General features: G+C 50.7%; 2 protein-coding genes across 4 annotated transcripts in view; both read right to left on the reverse strand.

The window, feature by feature from the left end:
• The window catches only part of PAX5 (paired box 5), a 191,637-nt gene that overhangs the window by 32,603 nt on the left and 143,713 nt on the right, over window positions 1-15,321 (reverse strand). For all 3 annotated transcript variants that reach the window (XM_047700944.1, XM_047700946.1, XM_047700945.1), the window contains one exon: window positions 6,982-7,083. In XM_047700944.1, coding sequence (XP_047556900.1) covers window positions 6,982-7,083 — 102 coding nt within the window. The remainder of the gene's footprint in view (window positions 1-6,981; window positions 7,084-15,321) is intronic.
• Window positions 4,382-8,345, reverse strand: LOC125083930 (uncharacterized). Its single transcript, XM_047700947.1, has 2 exons — window positions 8,333-8,345; window positions 4,382-6,532 (listed from the first exon to the last, which is right to left on the reverse strand). Exon 2 carries the CDS (start codon window positions 5,830-5,832, stop codon window positions 4,783-4,785), a length of 1,050 nt encoding a protein of 349 aa, XP_047556903.1. The 5' UTR covers window positions 5,833-6,532; window positions 8,333-8,345; the 3' UTR covers window positions 4,382-4,782.

Raw genomic sequence — 15,321 nt, forward strand, 5'->3', positions numbered from 1 at the left:
GGAACCCCAAGGCCATGTCCCAAGGTCACACTACGAGTATCTGGCAGCTGGAATCAGCACCCAGATCTCTGAATTTCAGTAGGACCTTCCTGCTTCCAGTGTGTTTTCCATCTCTGAATCTTGGATTTTGCAGTTGTTTTTTTTTTAATAGGCTCCATGCCTAGTGTGGAGCCCAGCATGGGGCTTCAACTCACCACCCTGACATCAAAACCTGAGCTGTGACCAAGTCGGAGGCTTCACTGACTGTGCCACCCAGGAGTCCCGCCTCGCAATTCTCTTCTTTCCCCAATACAGCAAAGAGATTGTTAAGCTCATTGTGGGTACTGGTTTCTCCCCATCCCAGCATCACTTCAACACAGGGGTCCCAGGAGCCAGCTCTGGGCTGCCCAGACCAGTCCTCAGGCTCCGTTCCACAAAGGCACAGCTGCCTCACCCAGACTCACACCCCGATCTACCTGCGCAGAGCCTGCTAGTGGTCACAGCAGTTGGTTGCACAACCTCAAGGCACCCGAGGTTTCCAGGGGTTGACGTTTGGGTGCTGGGAGAGGCCCTTCTTCACTCAGCCCAGCCAGTCCTTCCTGCCTGTCCCTGTCTGCACCCCAAAACTCTGGCTGGATGCCCAGGCTGTCTAGTCCTTAGGTCTTCTCACCCAACACCACCCCTCCAATTTCTCAGACTGCCAACTCACCTTTCAAGGTCCCGCCCTAGTGACCTCCTCTGGGAAGCCTTCCCTGGTTTCCCCCACCTCACCCCATGGGCCCAAGAAATTCAGCAGCCCCCTCCTTCACATTTCCTCGGCACATTCCTACATTTTAGCTCTTAATGCAGCATGCAGGGATGATTTTTTATATCTGTCTCCCCAGCCTCTCCGTGAGCTGCCTGAGGGCAGGGACTGTGTCTGCAGTACCAGACCTAGCCTAGAACTGGCACTTCCAGGAAGTGTGTGAAGAATGAACCAACGGACCAGCCACCTGCTGTTTCCCCCTGGTTGAGTCTGGTGTTCCCCCTAGTCAGTTTTGTTCCTGGTGTGGCAGAGCGACTGGAGGCCACTAGAGGGCAGCAAAGAGTCAGGAACGAGCAACAGGTGGTCTCGGGGGAGCCCAGGGTGAGCTTTGAAAGGTGTGGAGGGATTTTTCAAAGTACCCAGGCCACAGGACCACCAGAAACCCCAGTGAGGCGAAGAAAGAGCTAAAACCAAAGGCCAATCATTCTCTGAGCAAACACTCTCTGAGCCTGACACTTAGCCGTGGGAGGCATTGGGGAGCACTGGTCCAATCCCCACCCCCCACGCTTCAGTCCCTCTACCAGGTCCTTCCTCGTTTCGTTTGTCAGCCCTTCCCCTCCCCAACCAGCCCATTTGCCTATCCTCAGTTCTAATTCTGCAGAAGGGGCCTTATATAAGACTGGAAAGGGATCCTTCTGGCTGCCATTCACTGGTCCTAGCCATGCCTTTCAGAATTGTGCAGAATATATTCTCCCCATGGTCCATATGCTAAGTGAAGGCCAGAAAGTGGAAATGGCATTCTCAGATCACACAGTGACTCCCTGGCTGACTCTGGCTACAATCCAGGCTCTTGCCTCCGTGCTGGGCACCCCTTGCCCCCACTCCTGCTCGCCAACTCTCTTGCCTGTAACTGGATTCTTTTCTATTTCTCCCACCAATGCATGGGCTCCATGGGCCATGAACTCTGCTGGAGAGTCCTCAATCTGACACCAGCCTAGGTCAGGCCACCATCATCATTGACACTTGCTTGCCACTTACTACGTGCTAAGTAAAATTCTAAGAGCATCACACAAATTACATCATTAGAGCTCACTCTTATTCCCATCACCCCCATTTTACAGGTGAGAAGGAAAGGAGGGCACAAAGAATTTTCGTCTCTTGCCCCAAGTCACACAGCTAGTGAGATACAGAATGGGGATTCAAAGCTAGGCAATCTGGCTCCAGTGTCCCACACTTCACCGTGTGGTTGGGGACTGGGACACGGTGGTGAACAAAACAGACCTAGCTTTGTATACCACACAGCCCTTGTAGACTGCACAGATCTGACGGGAAAGAGGACAAGGGTAGAGTAAATCACTAAGGAAAGTCCTTCACCTGTGCTTAGTATCCTGCATGAAAAGAACAGGATGCTTTGTGAGAGGAGCAATGGGGGGCTCCTTGTTTGTCTGGTGTGGGAGGCAGAATAATGGCTCCAGACCCAAGAGGTCTACATCCTAATTCCTGGAGCCTGTGAGCATGGTGGGTGATACAGCAAATGGGAATTGCTAATTAGCTGAAAGCCAAGGAGAGTACCCTGGATTACCCAGGTGGGGCCAATAAAATCCCAAAAGTCCTTAGAAGGGGAAGAGGGAGACTGGAGAGAGAAGTAGAAAGATAGCATCACAATAACAATCCAGCCCAACACCGCTAGCTTTGAAGATAAAGGACTGGGGCCGCCAACCAAGGAATGCAGGGAGTATCTCCACACCGGAAAAGGCAAGGAAACAATTCCCCTCAGAGCCTCCAGGAGGAACATAGCCCTGCCGACACCTTGTTGTTAGCCCACTGAGACCCACTGTGGACTTCTGACCTCCAGAACTGTAAGACGGTGAATTTATGTTTTAGGTCACTAGTTTGTGGTAACTCATTGCATAGCAATAGGGAGTTAATATGCATTTGGTTACCAGGCAGGCCCCTCTGAGGTGAACCCCACAGGGAGGAGAGGGCTAGGCCCGTAAGAGCAGCAGAGAGGGGCTGAGGAGAAGCCGCACCTGCCTCTCGTTCCTCCCACCAGAGTCCAGCAGGCGCAGGGCCTGCCCATCTCTCGCTGTCATTCCAGCCCTCCTTGCTGGCCTCAGGTTCCTGTTCTATCCACCCTCACTACCTTCTTTATGAAAACAAAAGCCACCAGTTAACCGAGCAACTTAACTGAAAAGCACCTAGAAACAATGTACACCCACCCACAGCAAGCAGAGCGGCCAGGACAGGAGGAACCGGCTGCGCTCCTTCTAGGCCTCCCAACCAGCTTCTCGTCGGCTGCAGCCCCAGGAAGGCAAACAGGTCATGGTCAGGATTTCTTGGCCCTCAGGCCTAAAGCTCCCAGAGGGGTGGCTTGTGGAGGGCATGTGGGCACGTCCCTTGCTGGGTTGTCTCAAAGACCGTTTCCTGGCTGCTGAGACTCATGGAAGCCAAAGGGCAGTGAACGCCCTTCCTTCTCGCCCAGTCTGGACATTTTAAGAGTTTCAAATGCCATGTCGATATCTGTTAGGTTGTACAAACATCTCCAGGCAGGAATCAACTAGTTATACCCATCAGGATACCATGGAATCTCTGGTGCAAAGCTGTTGGCATTTGCTAGGACTCAATGAAAACAAAACTCATCCATTTCCATTCTAAGCTGATTATGTGCCCTCTCTGCTTTATTCAGCGGAAGTGGTCAACAAAGGGCTCACAGATGCTGTGCAGAGGCAGAAATGGAATCTGCAAATACCAGAGAAGATCAAGAAGCCCCATTTTGCAGACCTGGGAAAGCCCTGGAGCCAGAGATGTTGGGCAGTACCCTGAGGGCAGAACCAGAATGGAAAATACAGAGTCTAAGCCAACAAGCTGGAATTTAACATGGAAAAACATAATGCCTATTTTTTTTTTCAGGGCCAAAAATTCAAGTATACTTGGGCAATCCCTCCTCAACATCCTATAAGCAAATCTTACACCTGAAAGCTGTCCCTTAAAAGAAAGTCTTAGCCTTAAAAAAAAAAAAGGGCGGCCAAATTTCCTAAAATCTGTCCTGGAAAAAAACAACTCAGAAGATCTCGGTTTCCCTCTGGATTCTCCGCTAGGGGAGCAGGTGGATCATTCCATATAGTGAAACACGCGGTTGCCACGTCACAGCCTCAGACAAAGGCGGGATACACCATTTTCTACAGCCTCCTTCAGTTTGTTTCAACAAACTATACCAACATGCCCCTGGGGTCTGTGAAATGGCATCCCCTTCAGCACGGCCACAATTGAACGAACGCCTCCCAGATTCAAAAGCCCAAGATTATGAGTCAGAAATCTGAACAAAGTGGAAATCCTCAAACAGGTTGTGGTATATCCATGCCCTAACTCCTGGGACGTGTGAAGGTACTTCTATGGACAAAAAAAAAAGGTAGGGAAGAGTGTGTGTGTTGGGGGGGGGGTCCCTTTATGGATGTAATTAAGGAATTTATTTTTTTTTAAGATTTTATTTATTTGACAGACAGAGATCACAAGTAGGCAGAGAGGCAGGCAGAGGGGGAGGGGGAAGCAGGCTCCCTGCTGAGCAGAGAGCCCGATGAGGGGCTTGATCCTGAGATCATGACCTGAGCCAAAGGCAGAGGCTTAACCCACTGAGCCACCTAGGTGCCCCGTAATTAAGGATTTTAAAAAGGGAAGAGAATCCTGGATTATCCGGGTGGGCCCTAAATGCAGTCCTGTGTATCCTTACAAGGGAGAGGGAGACGTGACCCCCTCCATGCTGGGAAGGTAGAGCAGAGACTGGGAGGGAACGCCAGGGCCTGCAGGAATGGACCTTTCCCTAGAGCCCCCAGAGAGGGCACAGCCCTGGGCCCCAGGACTGGAAGACAGTCACAGGAACAAACACAGTTCCCTATTAATTTTCCCTGCCTCCCTCCCTCAGCCACCGCACACAGAAGGGCCTACTATGTGCTAGGGACTGTGAGGGGTACAAAAGACAAAGCAGAGGGCCTGACCTTTAGGACTCACTGGCCAGTGGCACCGCTAACTGGGCCACACACATGCTAGGCTATGGGGTGTAATCAAACATCGCCAGGGGAGGGCCAAACCAAGACTTTACGGGGCACGTGGTGTTTCCAGGTTGCTGGAAGGGTAGAGCTGGATCCCAATAGGCGGAGGCAGGAAATAGTAGAAACCAAGGGCACAGATGAAAGAGTGACACTGGCCGATGAAAGTGTGAGGCGTGCCAGGAACCAGCGGGCAGTCAGAGGGAGGGATGAGCTGAGAGAGTTGACCAGAAAGGCAAGTTGAGGCCAGATCACATGACACCCGAATGGCATGCCCAAGACCTGCTCTGCTGTAAGGTGGGCCCTCTGGGCCGTGTGCCAGCCCTGGGGGCAAATCAGCGAAGACCACATATGTGGGCCTGCCCTGTCCCCACAAAGCCATTCCAAAAACAGCTTTGATGATCGTGTTGGGAACAAAATCCCAAAGAGGTGACAGAGTTTGGACACTGAGGAACAGGAACAAAGAACCGTGCTCCCTGAGCATGGCGTCCCAGCCCTGCACTGGGTCTGGAAGGGGATGCATCGCGGGGGTGTATAAGAAGAAAAGCAAACAGAGAAGCAAGGGGGAGAGTGGGAGGCAGACCTGGGACTCCCCGCCGAGATGCTTGTGTTCCTCTCTCCACATCGTGCACCCGCCCTCTGTGCCAGGGGACAGATCACGACCTGTGCTAGCACCAGTCTGGCTGCTGGTTTGGTTGGACTGGACCTTTGCTCAGGCCTGTGATTCCTGCTGCTGCCGTAAATGTGTGAGGAACCGCCATTGGTTCCCACAGGGGTCTCTGCCAGGCCCACGACCATTTGTGTCTTGAGCCTAGTAATTAGGGACCAGGGGGCAGGACTTGGGCTCCATCTCCTGAGAGTAGGGTGGGAAGGAGTCTGGGCCCCCCACCTCTGCTGGCCTTGTGCACAGAATTTCCCGAGGCTCTGCCATGCGCCCATCCCCCCAGCAGAAAGGCAAAGGCTCTTTGCAGGTGTGAAGCTGGCAGGCCTCCCTGGCCCTGGCGAGGCCGAGGGCACAAGTACACACAGAGGCCATTTCCCATATGTCTCATATTTAAAAGTCATAAATCAAGCTAACAAACCGTTAAATGAAATATGCTCTGTCCTCCTACCTTGTTAAATACATCTTTGTAACAACCAGGAAGGCCAGGAGTGAGTTCGGAGTTCTGGCACTCCTTGGCATCTGTGCCAGGACCCGGCAGCGTGGGGAAAACCCAGTCAGGCTAGGACGGCTTCCCTTCCCACCCCTGGCTTCGCTCATCATCCCTTGGGGCCTCACACATAGGTGGGAACACCCCGTCTCACGTTTGATTTTGTCCACCTGCCACCTGTCCTTAGGCCTGGGGTGCACATGCCCATGACACGGCCGGGAAAGAGGCTGGCAGAGACATGGGGCTACTTAGGCAGGACCCCAAGGGTGGACTGGAAGAAGGGCCAGGCATCAGGTAAATGATTCAGAACAAACACTACTAACCCTTAAAAGAATAAAAGAAGCATAACCACATCCAACCCAGTCCTGATTTTCCCCCTGATTTTTTTTTAAACACCTTTCAAAAAAAATGCTACTTTGGGTTACCCTGCTCCACTCATGCCCTGAGGACACAGCCAGCCAGCACCAGGACATGGGCTGTCTTTCCCCCACACCATCCTACAGTGGAAGGAACATGGCAGCCTGCCCTATGACGGACATGTGGCTGGCCTGAGGGGATAAGGTTTCCTCAGCCACCCGGTATTCAGCTTAGAATCAAGCGACAAACCCAACAGCCTCTCTGTCCTGAGCACACGGTCCTGGAGCCAGGGAGTAAGGCTACCGAGAGCACCTGGGGGTGAGGGGGAGCCTCCTGCTGTTCCCCTCACACAAATCGGGTGGCGGGGGGGGATGAGGGAGGACCCCTACTGAGCACTGGCTGGGCAACCTTTGGCCAGGTCCCGCACCCCCTCTGTGTTCAGACTATCTGTGTGGCCGCCAAGGGGCTGTTTGAGTGACAGTCCTCCCCCGGCACCCCCCCCCCCCGCCCCGCCGACTTCCCAAGTTCACTGCCGGCCCCACTGAAGGCCCAGCTGCAGACAGAGAGGCTGAGAGTGCAGGCCTCTGCCTGATTTATTCAGGTCCACTTCTCAGAAGCATAGAGGTCACCCGGGCTGTTTGCGGGGATGCCTCCCTCGAAACCCCGTCCACTGCCCGCTGTGCAGACGCCGACAGTGCAAACTCACCAGGCACCATCCCTGTCAGCGTCGGTGCTGAGTAGCTGCCCTGTCCGGCGGGGGGGACGTGCGGAGGGTACCCGGGGAGGGTCGTGCTCGCCAAGTCACGGCCTGAGGAATCAAAGCAACAAATCACGGGGTGAGTGTCTCCGTGGCTAGCCGCTCATGTCCGCAGCTCCTGGGACATCTGCACATTTGTCACGTCTGGGCGCCGAACGCCAGTGTGCCCCCACCCCCCTCCTGTCACTCACGCATGCAAACACGTGTGCGCGCGCACACACACACACCTCCAGCCACCCTGCTTCCACTCAGCAGGGACCCACGACAGCTCTGCTGCTTCCCTGGTAAACCGGAGCTCGGGCCAGCTCAACTGGCGAGAGCTAGAGGGCTTGCACTTCCCCTCCACACCTTGGCAAAGCCCCCTCTCCTCCAGCCCAACAGCACGCACCTGCAGAGCTCAAACTCCTCCCCGCTCTGCACACCCTACAGCTGTGTGTCTGTCCTTACTGAGTTCTTCCTCCTCTGCCCCAGAGCTAATCTTGCACCCCAAAAACGTGCAGGGAGAGTACCTCCTCACATCAGACACGGTTCTGAGTGCGGGGACACAGAGATTAAGGCCTCAGCCATCGGGGGCAGATGTCCTGCGGGGGGTGTGTTCACCTCTTCGCAGGCAGCTGGCTCCTGGAGAGCAGGGGGGACACCTCATTCATCCACCACAGGGCCTCACCTGGTAGGTCCCGAGTAAATGCAGAATGAGTGGGGTGTCCAGGTGTGCTGGGTTTCGTGCGGTGTAGAGGAAACCCCACAGAGCAGAACTCTGTAAGGGAGACAACACTGAGTTTTGGCCACCTCTTAGGTATAAAACAGAGCTTTGGCCCTTTTAAGCACTGCCAGTGACATGTAAGTAACCAGGTGTTCGTGAGTCAGGCAGGAACCCAGGTCTTAGGTGGTAGGATTTTTGGTGATTAGGTGTTGGGCAGTGAGGACAAGACCCCACCCTCCAGGTGGAATTGCCAATTTGCTCCTGAAAGAAGGAGATGCATCTGTTTCAGCCATCCTGGGAAGCCGGTGGGAAATGAGGTGGCCTTGGGACAAGGGAGGGAACGTGGAACATTGACCTTGTCTGAATGTGGACCCTGGAGACTGGGTGGGGGCAGCTCGGTGACCACAAAGAGCCAGGCCAGGTCCCAGGAATGTCTTTTGGGGCCCAGCGAGTTGGTGCAGGCACTCCCGCAGGTAGATGATGCTGAGCTCAGACCCACTAGAAGGTGGCCCAAGGAGAGAGAGCACCTCTGATCAACACTCCCCAAAAAATCCAAGCCAGCACACAGCATGGGCCGTGAACATTCCCCCAATAAACCAACAGCCTTTCTAGTGCTGGTCCTTCAAAGACTGTCCAGCCAACAGCCAGAGGCTGCCTCATTTCACAGAATTCTGCTTACCTTCCAGAATCTTATGAAACAGCAGGCACGTGGCCTCCCCTGCCCTCTGCTCACCACCTCCCTGGCTTTGGACTGGGCATCCCAGCTTGTGACAAGCATTGCTCGTGTCTCTTCATATGAGGCATTGGAAGGGGAGCAAATGAACTACCTTTGACTCCCCCACAAGAGCTGACATTAAACAGAAAACCAGAATTGACAGAACTGACCACTTCTAATAAAGGTGACTTAAGAAGGTCTTCTCCCCAGCCTTCGTATGCCTCCCCCCTCATCCTCCTCTGACCCAGCACTCACAGCCCTCTAGGGCAGCTTCTGTCTCCAGCGTGTAAGCTCCTGGGTCACGTCTTTGCACCAAAGGTCAGAATGGCAGAGGCCTGTAGATACTTGTTCAGTGAGTGAAAGCAGTGGCCCTGTTGGGAGAAGCAGGAGCTCTCTGGAGCCCACTGAAGTTCCTCCACTTGTGGTCAAGAATCAGTGAAGGGAGGGCCCTTGAAACTCTTCTGGACCAACTCTGTCACCATTCTGCAGATGGCAAAGCTGAGACCCTCGGTGGGCAGGGAGCAACGGGCTCAGGTCCCGCAGGGGGCAGGTGGCAAAGCAGGTGCTTCCTAACATCAGCCCAGGACCCTCCTCTACCTGGTTGTCTAAGATGAGAAAGAGGGTCATGGGAAGAGAAGGGGCTCCACCAGGGATACCCAGCTGATCGGAGACAAGGCTGGGACTGGAATGCAGCTCTCCTGCCTCCTGGGACTGGGTTCTTTCTTCAACAAGAAGCCGTGCCTTTGGTCAGAACCCCAACAGTTTCTGCCAGTGTTACGCATGCTTTAAAACCTTGACCCCTAAAGCAGAAAATGCAGTGCCTCACCAAAGCACCCAACTCAAGAAGCGAGATAAAAAAGTAATAAAATGGGGTGCCTGGATGGCTCAGTGAGTTAAAGCCTCTGCCTTTGGCTCAGGTCATGATCCCAGGGTCATGGGATCGAGCCCCGCATCAGGCTGTCTGCTCAGCAGGAAGCCTGCTTCCTCCTCTCTCTGCCTGCCTCTCTGCCTACTTGTAATCTCTGTCGTGAAATAAATAAATAAATAAAATCTTTAAAAAGAAAAAGGTAATAAAATGGGGTATCTGGGTGACTCAGTCGGTTAAGTGTCCGACTCTTGATTTTGGCTCAGGTCCTGAGATCGAGCCTCACACTAGGCTCCATGCTGGCCATGGAGCCTGTTTAAGATTGTCTGTATCCCTCTGCCCCTCTCCCCTCTAAAAAAAAAAAAAAAAAAGTTATAAAATGAACCTAAGGAAAGGAAAAGGAAGGAATTGATAAAGAAAAAGCCGAAGATAAAGAATTAGGGAACAGAGAAAAGCAGACACAACAAATGCGCCCAAGAATTGTTATTGAAAAAGACCAATAAGACAGACAAACCTAGGGCAAGATCCAAAAAAGAAGACACAAATATGAAGTAAGGAATGAAGAGAAGATACAACCAGAGACATGGAAAAGATGATATTAAAAAACGCAAAGATGTTTACACTAATACATATGGACTTCTTAGCAAAAAGTACAATATTTTAGGAAAATACAAATTATTAAAATTAACCCGAGAAGGAGAAAACACAAACAGCCCAATCACTTTGGCAGAAATAGAAAAAGTTCTTTTTTAAAATTCTTTTTAAATTTAAGATGTTCATTTAGCTTTCAGGCAAGTCTTGTTTCTTTTTGTTTAGGGCAACTTCTTCTAAGCCTTCAAAGGACACATACTTTTGTTATTAAACTGTTCCAGGATATATAAAACTAAAGAAAATCTTCCCGATTCATTTTTTTCCAAGCTAGCATAATCCTGACATGAAAACTTAACAAAGGTGTACCAAAATGAAAATTAAATGCTACTACCACAATTTATTAATGTGCAAAAAAAATCTTGTTTCATTGATCAAACAATATTAGAAAGAATAATATACCATGAACAAATAAGGTTGATTTCAGACTTGCAAGGATGATTCAGTTTTAAACACTGGTTGGGAAATCATAGTAATCTATCAAAAGTTGAAAACCATACGATTATATCAAAGCCGTGGAAAAGGCATTGGATAAAACTTAATACTAATTCCTTACAATATTGCTCTTGGTAAGTAAGAACTGAAGTACACTCCTCTGACCTGGTGTCGATCTTAAATCTTGAGTCGACATCATACTTAATTGGTAAAATACTTGAAACATTCTTTATTAAAATAAAAAACATGTCAAGGAAACCTGTTATCACTGAAAACTGTTCTGAAAGTTCGAGCCAGTTCCAGAAGAAAAGATAGAGACCCAAGACAGATAAACACTGGGGGTGGGGGGGAACGGACGACACGAAGATTATCATGAGCCGGGTATATCCTGAGCCTGGGAAATCAGCTCATGTACCAGAACCAGTGAAAAGGTTTGGTGAGACAGCTGGGAAACAGATGTCTAGAATCAGTATCTTTCTAGATTCTGTAACTCCCCACTACCTCTCCCATCAAGTACAGGTTTTTCAGGTTGGCTTCTAAAGCTGTCCTCAGTCTGTACCCCCAACCTGTGACCTTTCCAGCCTCATCACCCTGACACCACCCGGGGCCATTCCCCAAACCTGCCCTGCCCTTTCCTATCCCTACACCTTTACTCAAGCTCTTCCCTTTCCAACTGCCCTTCTATTCCTATCAATTCAACACCGCATCCAATCTCCACCCTCTGCCCTCAGAGCCTGCTCCCTTACGAAGTGTTTCTAGGCCCTTCAAGTCTTTGTAGAATCGGCCTCTTCTGCAGGTCCCTCTGCTCCCCACCCTGTCCCAGTGCAAAGGGAGCCTCAGGCCAGGGGAACAGATAAGCTGTGGGAGACATCACTCAGGATAAGATAACACTTACTTGTGCCAGACACTCTTTTACAAACGTTAACTCATTTTCTCAACCTGATGACTCCATGAGGTTCAAACAACCGTCATACCCAAGGAACTAAGGAATGAAGAGGTTAAATAACTTCCCTAAAGTCACACGGCTAGGAGGAAACAGAGCTGGGATTTGAAACCAAGGGGCCTGGGCTCTACCCTAAGCTTCTTTGGTGATGGTACAGGGTGGGGATGTGCGTGGGAGAGAATGAACCAGAAGGATGGGAGGATGGAGAACCAGGAGGGTAAATTTCTCAGGTTTGCAGCTGGAAGGGGTGAGCAGGTTGGAGCAAGGAAGAGGGAGTGGGGGTCCAAGATGGGCTGCCGGAAGTCAGGACAGAAAGTGGTTGTCAGTGTCCGTTTGGGAGGAAACTGGCCAATCTTGGTCCGCCAGACCACCTGGACTACAGGCTCTGTGGGGGTGGGGCTGCCCCGGCCTGGCAGGTAGCCGATGCTCAGAACTCCTGGTGCGGGGAGCAGGACACGAAGGCCATCCAAGGCCCATTTACCGGTTTTGCTACGTACTGAACTGCCATGGACCTCTGGGCAAGGCACTCTACCCCAGCCTCAGTGTTTCTCAAATTGAAAAGAGAGCTCTTAGCTCAGTGATCTCAAAGACTTCCCAGAGCTCATACCTGTCTCTGTGTGCATAAACTTGAAGGATAATTTAGCTCTGAGTAGACGGTTCTACCCTAAGGTCCAACTGCACCCGCCCCTCTAGAACTTCCACAATCAGTGCTACAAGGTGAGCTGCTGCCTGGAGGGCTAATATGTCCTCCTTAGGACAATGGCAGGCAGTTGTCTGAGCTTCTAGCCTCAGTGGGGACTTGGTTCAGCTCCAGCAAGGGTTCAGGACTGAGCCATCATCCCATGGGTTCATGCTATCCTCAGTCCCTCCTCCCTGCCCATGAGGATGGTCACTGCACGGTGAGGAGCTGACAAATGGCCACATTTATCTTACAAATAATCCTGCTTCCGAGATCCCTGCTGCTGGGGGATTCCTTTGCGTTGTCCATGGCTCCAATTTCATCCAGCAAATGTCCCTACAGTCAAAGGCCTATGGCTGCATTTACCTTCCTTGTACAGGCCACAAAAGCAGAGAGTCTGAGTTATCACTTGTGGTGGGCAACAAAGGGACGGATGGATGGAACACATCTGCAACATCTCCAGCCTCCTGCAACCTCCCTGCTCTCTGCCAGGCCCTGGGGCGGGCTGCTCAGGAACGTTACTCCAATTAATCCTCACAAAGTACAGAAGTCCCAATAAACTTGATAAGATCTTGTGGGGGAAGTCACAGGGAGGCTCGATATAGAAAGGAAGGTAGTAGAACACAGCAATTAAGAGTATCCAGTCTGGGGGCACCTGGGTGGCTCAGTCGGTTAAGCATCTGACTTCATGATCTCAGGGTCCTGGGATGGAGCCCCTTGTCAGGTTCCCTGCTCAGCAAGGAGTGTGTTTCTCCCTCTCCCTCTGCCCCTCCCCGCACCTGGTCATGCTCACTCTCTCTCTACCTCAAAAAAAAAAAAAAAAAAAAAAAAAAAAAACCTTAAAAAAAAAAAAGTATCCACTTTGCTCAGGCTTGGATCCTTGCTTTACCACTTACTAGTTGTGTGGCCTTGAGAGAATTTCTTAAAGCATTCCGAGCCTCCATTTCCTCAACTGTAGAATGAGGATAATAGCGGCCAACACTTATGTAGAGCAAACAGTAGCTAACACTCAGAGAACCAGATACACCCAAACTCATTTATTCCCACAATAACCCTATTCAAGAGCTACCTATTATCCCTTATTTACTTGGGGGAAACCAAGGCACAGAAAGTTTATGTGTCTTGCCACAGTCCCACAGCTAGAAAGGAAGGAAGCCAGGTTTGGAACCCAGCCAGAGTGGCTGGCTGGTCTGCACTCCCCACCCTCACCCTGGGCCACCTTCCCTGGTAAGAGGAACACGTGTCTTCCACGGGCACTGGGAAGAGTTGGCGAGAGGACGCATGCCCCTCCACCCCGTGCGGCACCGTGTCAGCCCACAGCGAGCACCTGCCCAAGACCGAAGCATGGGCCCCAACCCTTAACCCCACAGTGGTAACCATCACCTGGGAAAAAAATGGTAATCCAACACCAAACATGTAGGGCATGCATAATGCTAAACTTCTTTAGACCAGGTACATTTCATTTTATGAAAAAGTAAAAAGAAAACCTCCTCCTCCTAGAGGCATGGGGTGCTTCTCTGCCCCTTTGGTTTGGGCTCAGCCACAGCCTTGCTTTGGCCAAAGGGATATTAGCAGACGTTCAGCCAGCAGCAGCTTACGGTATGCTGGTGTGGCTGGGAGCCACTTCCGCCATCCCTGCGGGAACAGGCTCTGGCTGGCCTGCTGCCAAGGGTGAGGAGACGTGGGTGGCAGAGACGGCCCCGGCCTCCAAACGGTACAATGACCGGCTTTGAGTAGCCAGCCCCCACCCAACCCCCAGGTACAGGTACAAGAAGAAATAATTGTTGTTTCAAGCCCGGAACTTCAGAGTGTTTTGCTATGCGGCAATATTGTGGCAATAGCTGATGGATACAAGACTCCCTAAGTGTTAATAGTGTCTTGTTTTCATCATTATTCTCTGCTTGAGAATACTCGGCCTGGAACTTTCTAAGGACACCTGTCCAAATCTGAGCAGAAGATGGACACCATCTGGTGGGGATCCACCTCTGGTGGGAATCCACTGCTTGTGAGAATCCACATCTGGTGGGAATCCACCTCTGGTGGGAATCCACATCTGGTGGGAATCCACCTCTGGTGGGAATCCACAGAGTAAACTGAACCCTCACATTTGCTTTGATGGCACTGGTGGGGATTCCATTGCTCTGGAGTGTATGGGCACTTCTCCCTTTGCAGTCCATGCCCCAGTATATTTCAGGCATATCTCCAGGGCTGGGGACTTTAACAACTGTTCAACACAAGACAGCTAAGATAGTACTGCTCCTTCTAGCTCTAATCCAGGCCTCTAGACTCAATGGGATATCAGAATGGATGCTTCTGAATTCAATATGACTTCAAACGCACATTTATATCTTTTTTTTTAATCAAGAAAGAAATGATTTATATCATTTGCAATGGCACTGAATGTCATTGATCGCATAAGATGTATTTGCATATAAATGATTTAGGTTAACACAATTTCTCCTATTAATGGCACATCCTGGACAATTCGTGTGTTGCTGCCCCTTTCCAGAGAGAATAAACAAGACTTGGCCTTGTTCACTATTAACAATGAGTCCATGCAGAGCTTTCGTCAAGACAAAGACTGCTCTCCAGAAGAGAGAAACTTATTCAAAATAACTCACTCTTTGTAACCCTGAGAAGTAGGAACCTACTTCTGTTACTTACTCTGTGACCTTAGATCAGTCAAAACTCAACTTGAGCCTCAGTTTCCTCATTCATATAACAGAAGTTATATGAATAACTGAGGCTCAGAGTTGAGTTTTGACTGATCTAAGGTCACAGAGTAAGTGGTAGTACAGGGACTTCAACTCATGACACATGACTTCTAGTTAAATGCTACTCTTTTTTTCTTTAACATTTTAAAAAAGATTTTTATTCATTTATTTGACAGAGAGAGAGAGATCACAAGCAGGCAGAGAGGCAGGCAGACAGAGAGAGGGGTAAGCAGGCTCCCCGCTGAGCAGAGAGCCTGATGCAGGGCTCGATCCCAGGACCCTGAGATCATGACCTGAGCCGAAGGCAGAGGCTTAACCCACTGAGCCACCCAGGTGCCCCTAAATGCTATTCTTGAAGGGTTACTCAGAATGTCCCCCTCAAGGGTACAAGCCCTCCCAGATGTTAAAACATTCTACAAAGTCTTCGTAATTACAAGTGTGATGCCAGCACATGAATAGACAGAAAACCAATGGGACAGAATAGAAAGTCTAGAAATAGACCCAACTATATATGGAAATCTAACATATGACAGAGGTAGGAGCTCAAATCACTTGAGCAAATATGAACTTTCTATTAAATGGTGGTA

The sequence above is a fragment of the Lutra lutra genome, chromosome 13, assembly GCF_902655055.1.
Source record: "Lutra lutra chromosome 13, mLutLut1.2, whole genome shotgun sequence".
Lineage (NCBI taxonomy): Eukaryota > Metazoa > Chordata > Mammalia > Carnivora > Mustelidae > Lutra > Lutra lutra.

Coding starts and splice junctions, on each gene's coding strand:
- LOC125083930 (XM_047700947.1), bottom strand. CDS start 5,832: ATGACTTTTAAATATGAGACATATGGGAAATGGCCTCTGTGTGTACTT.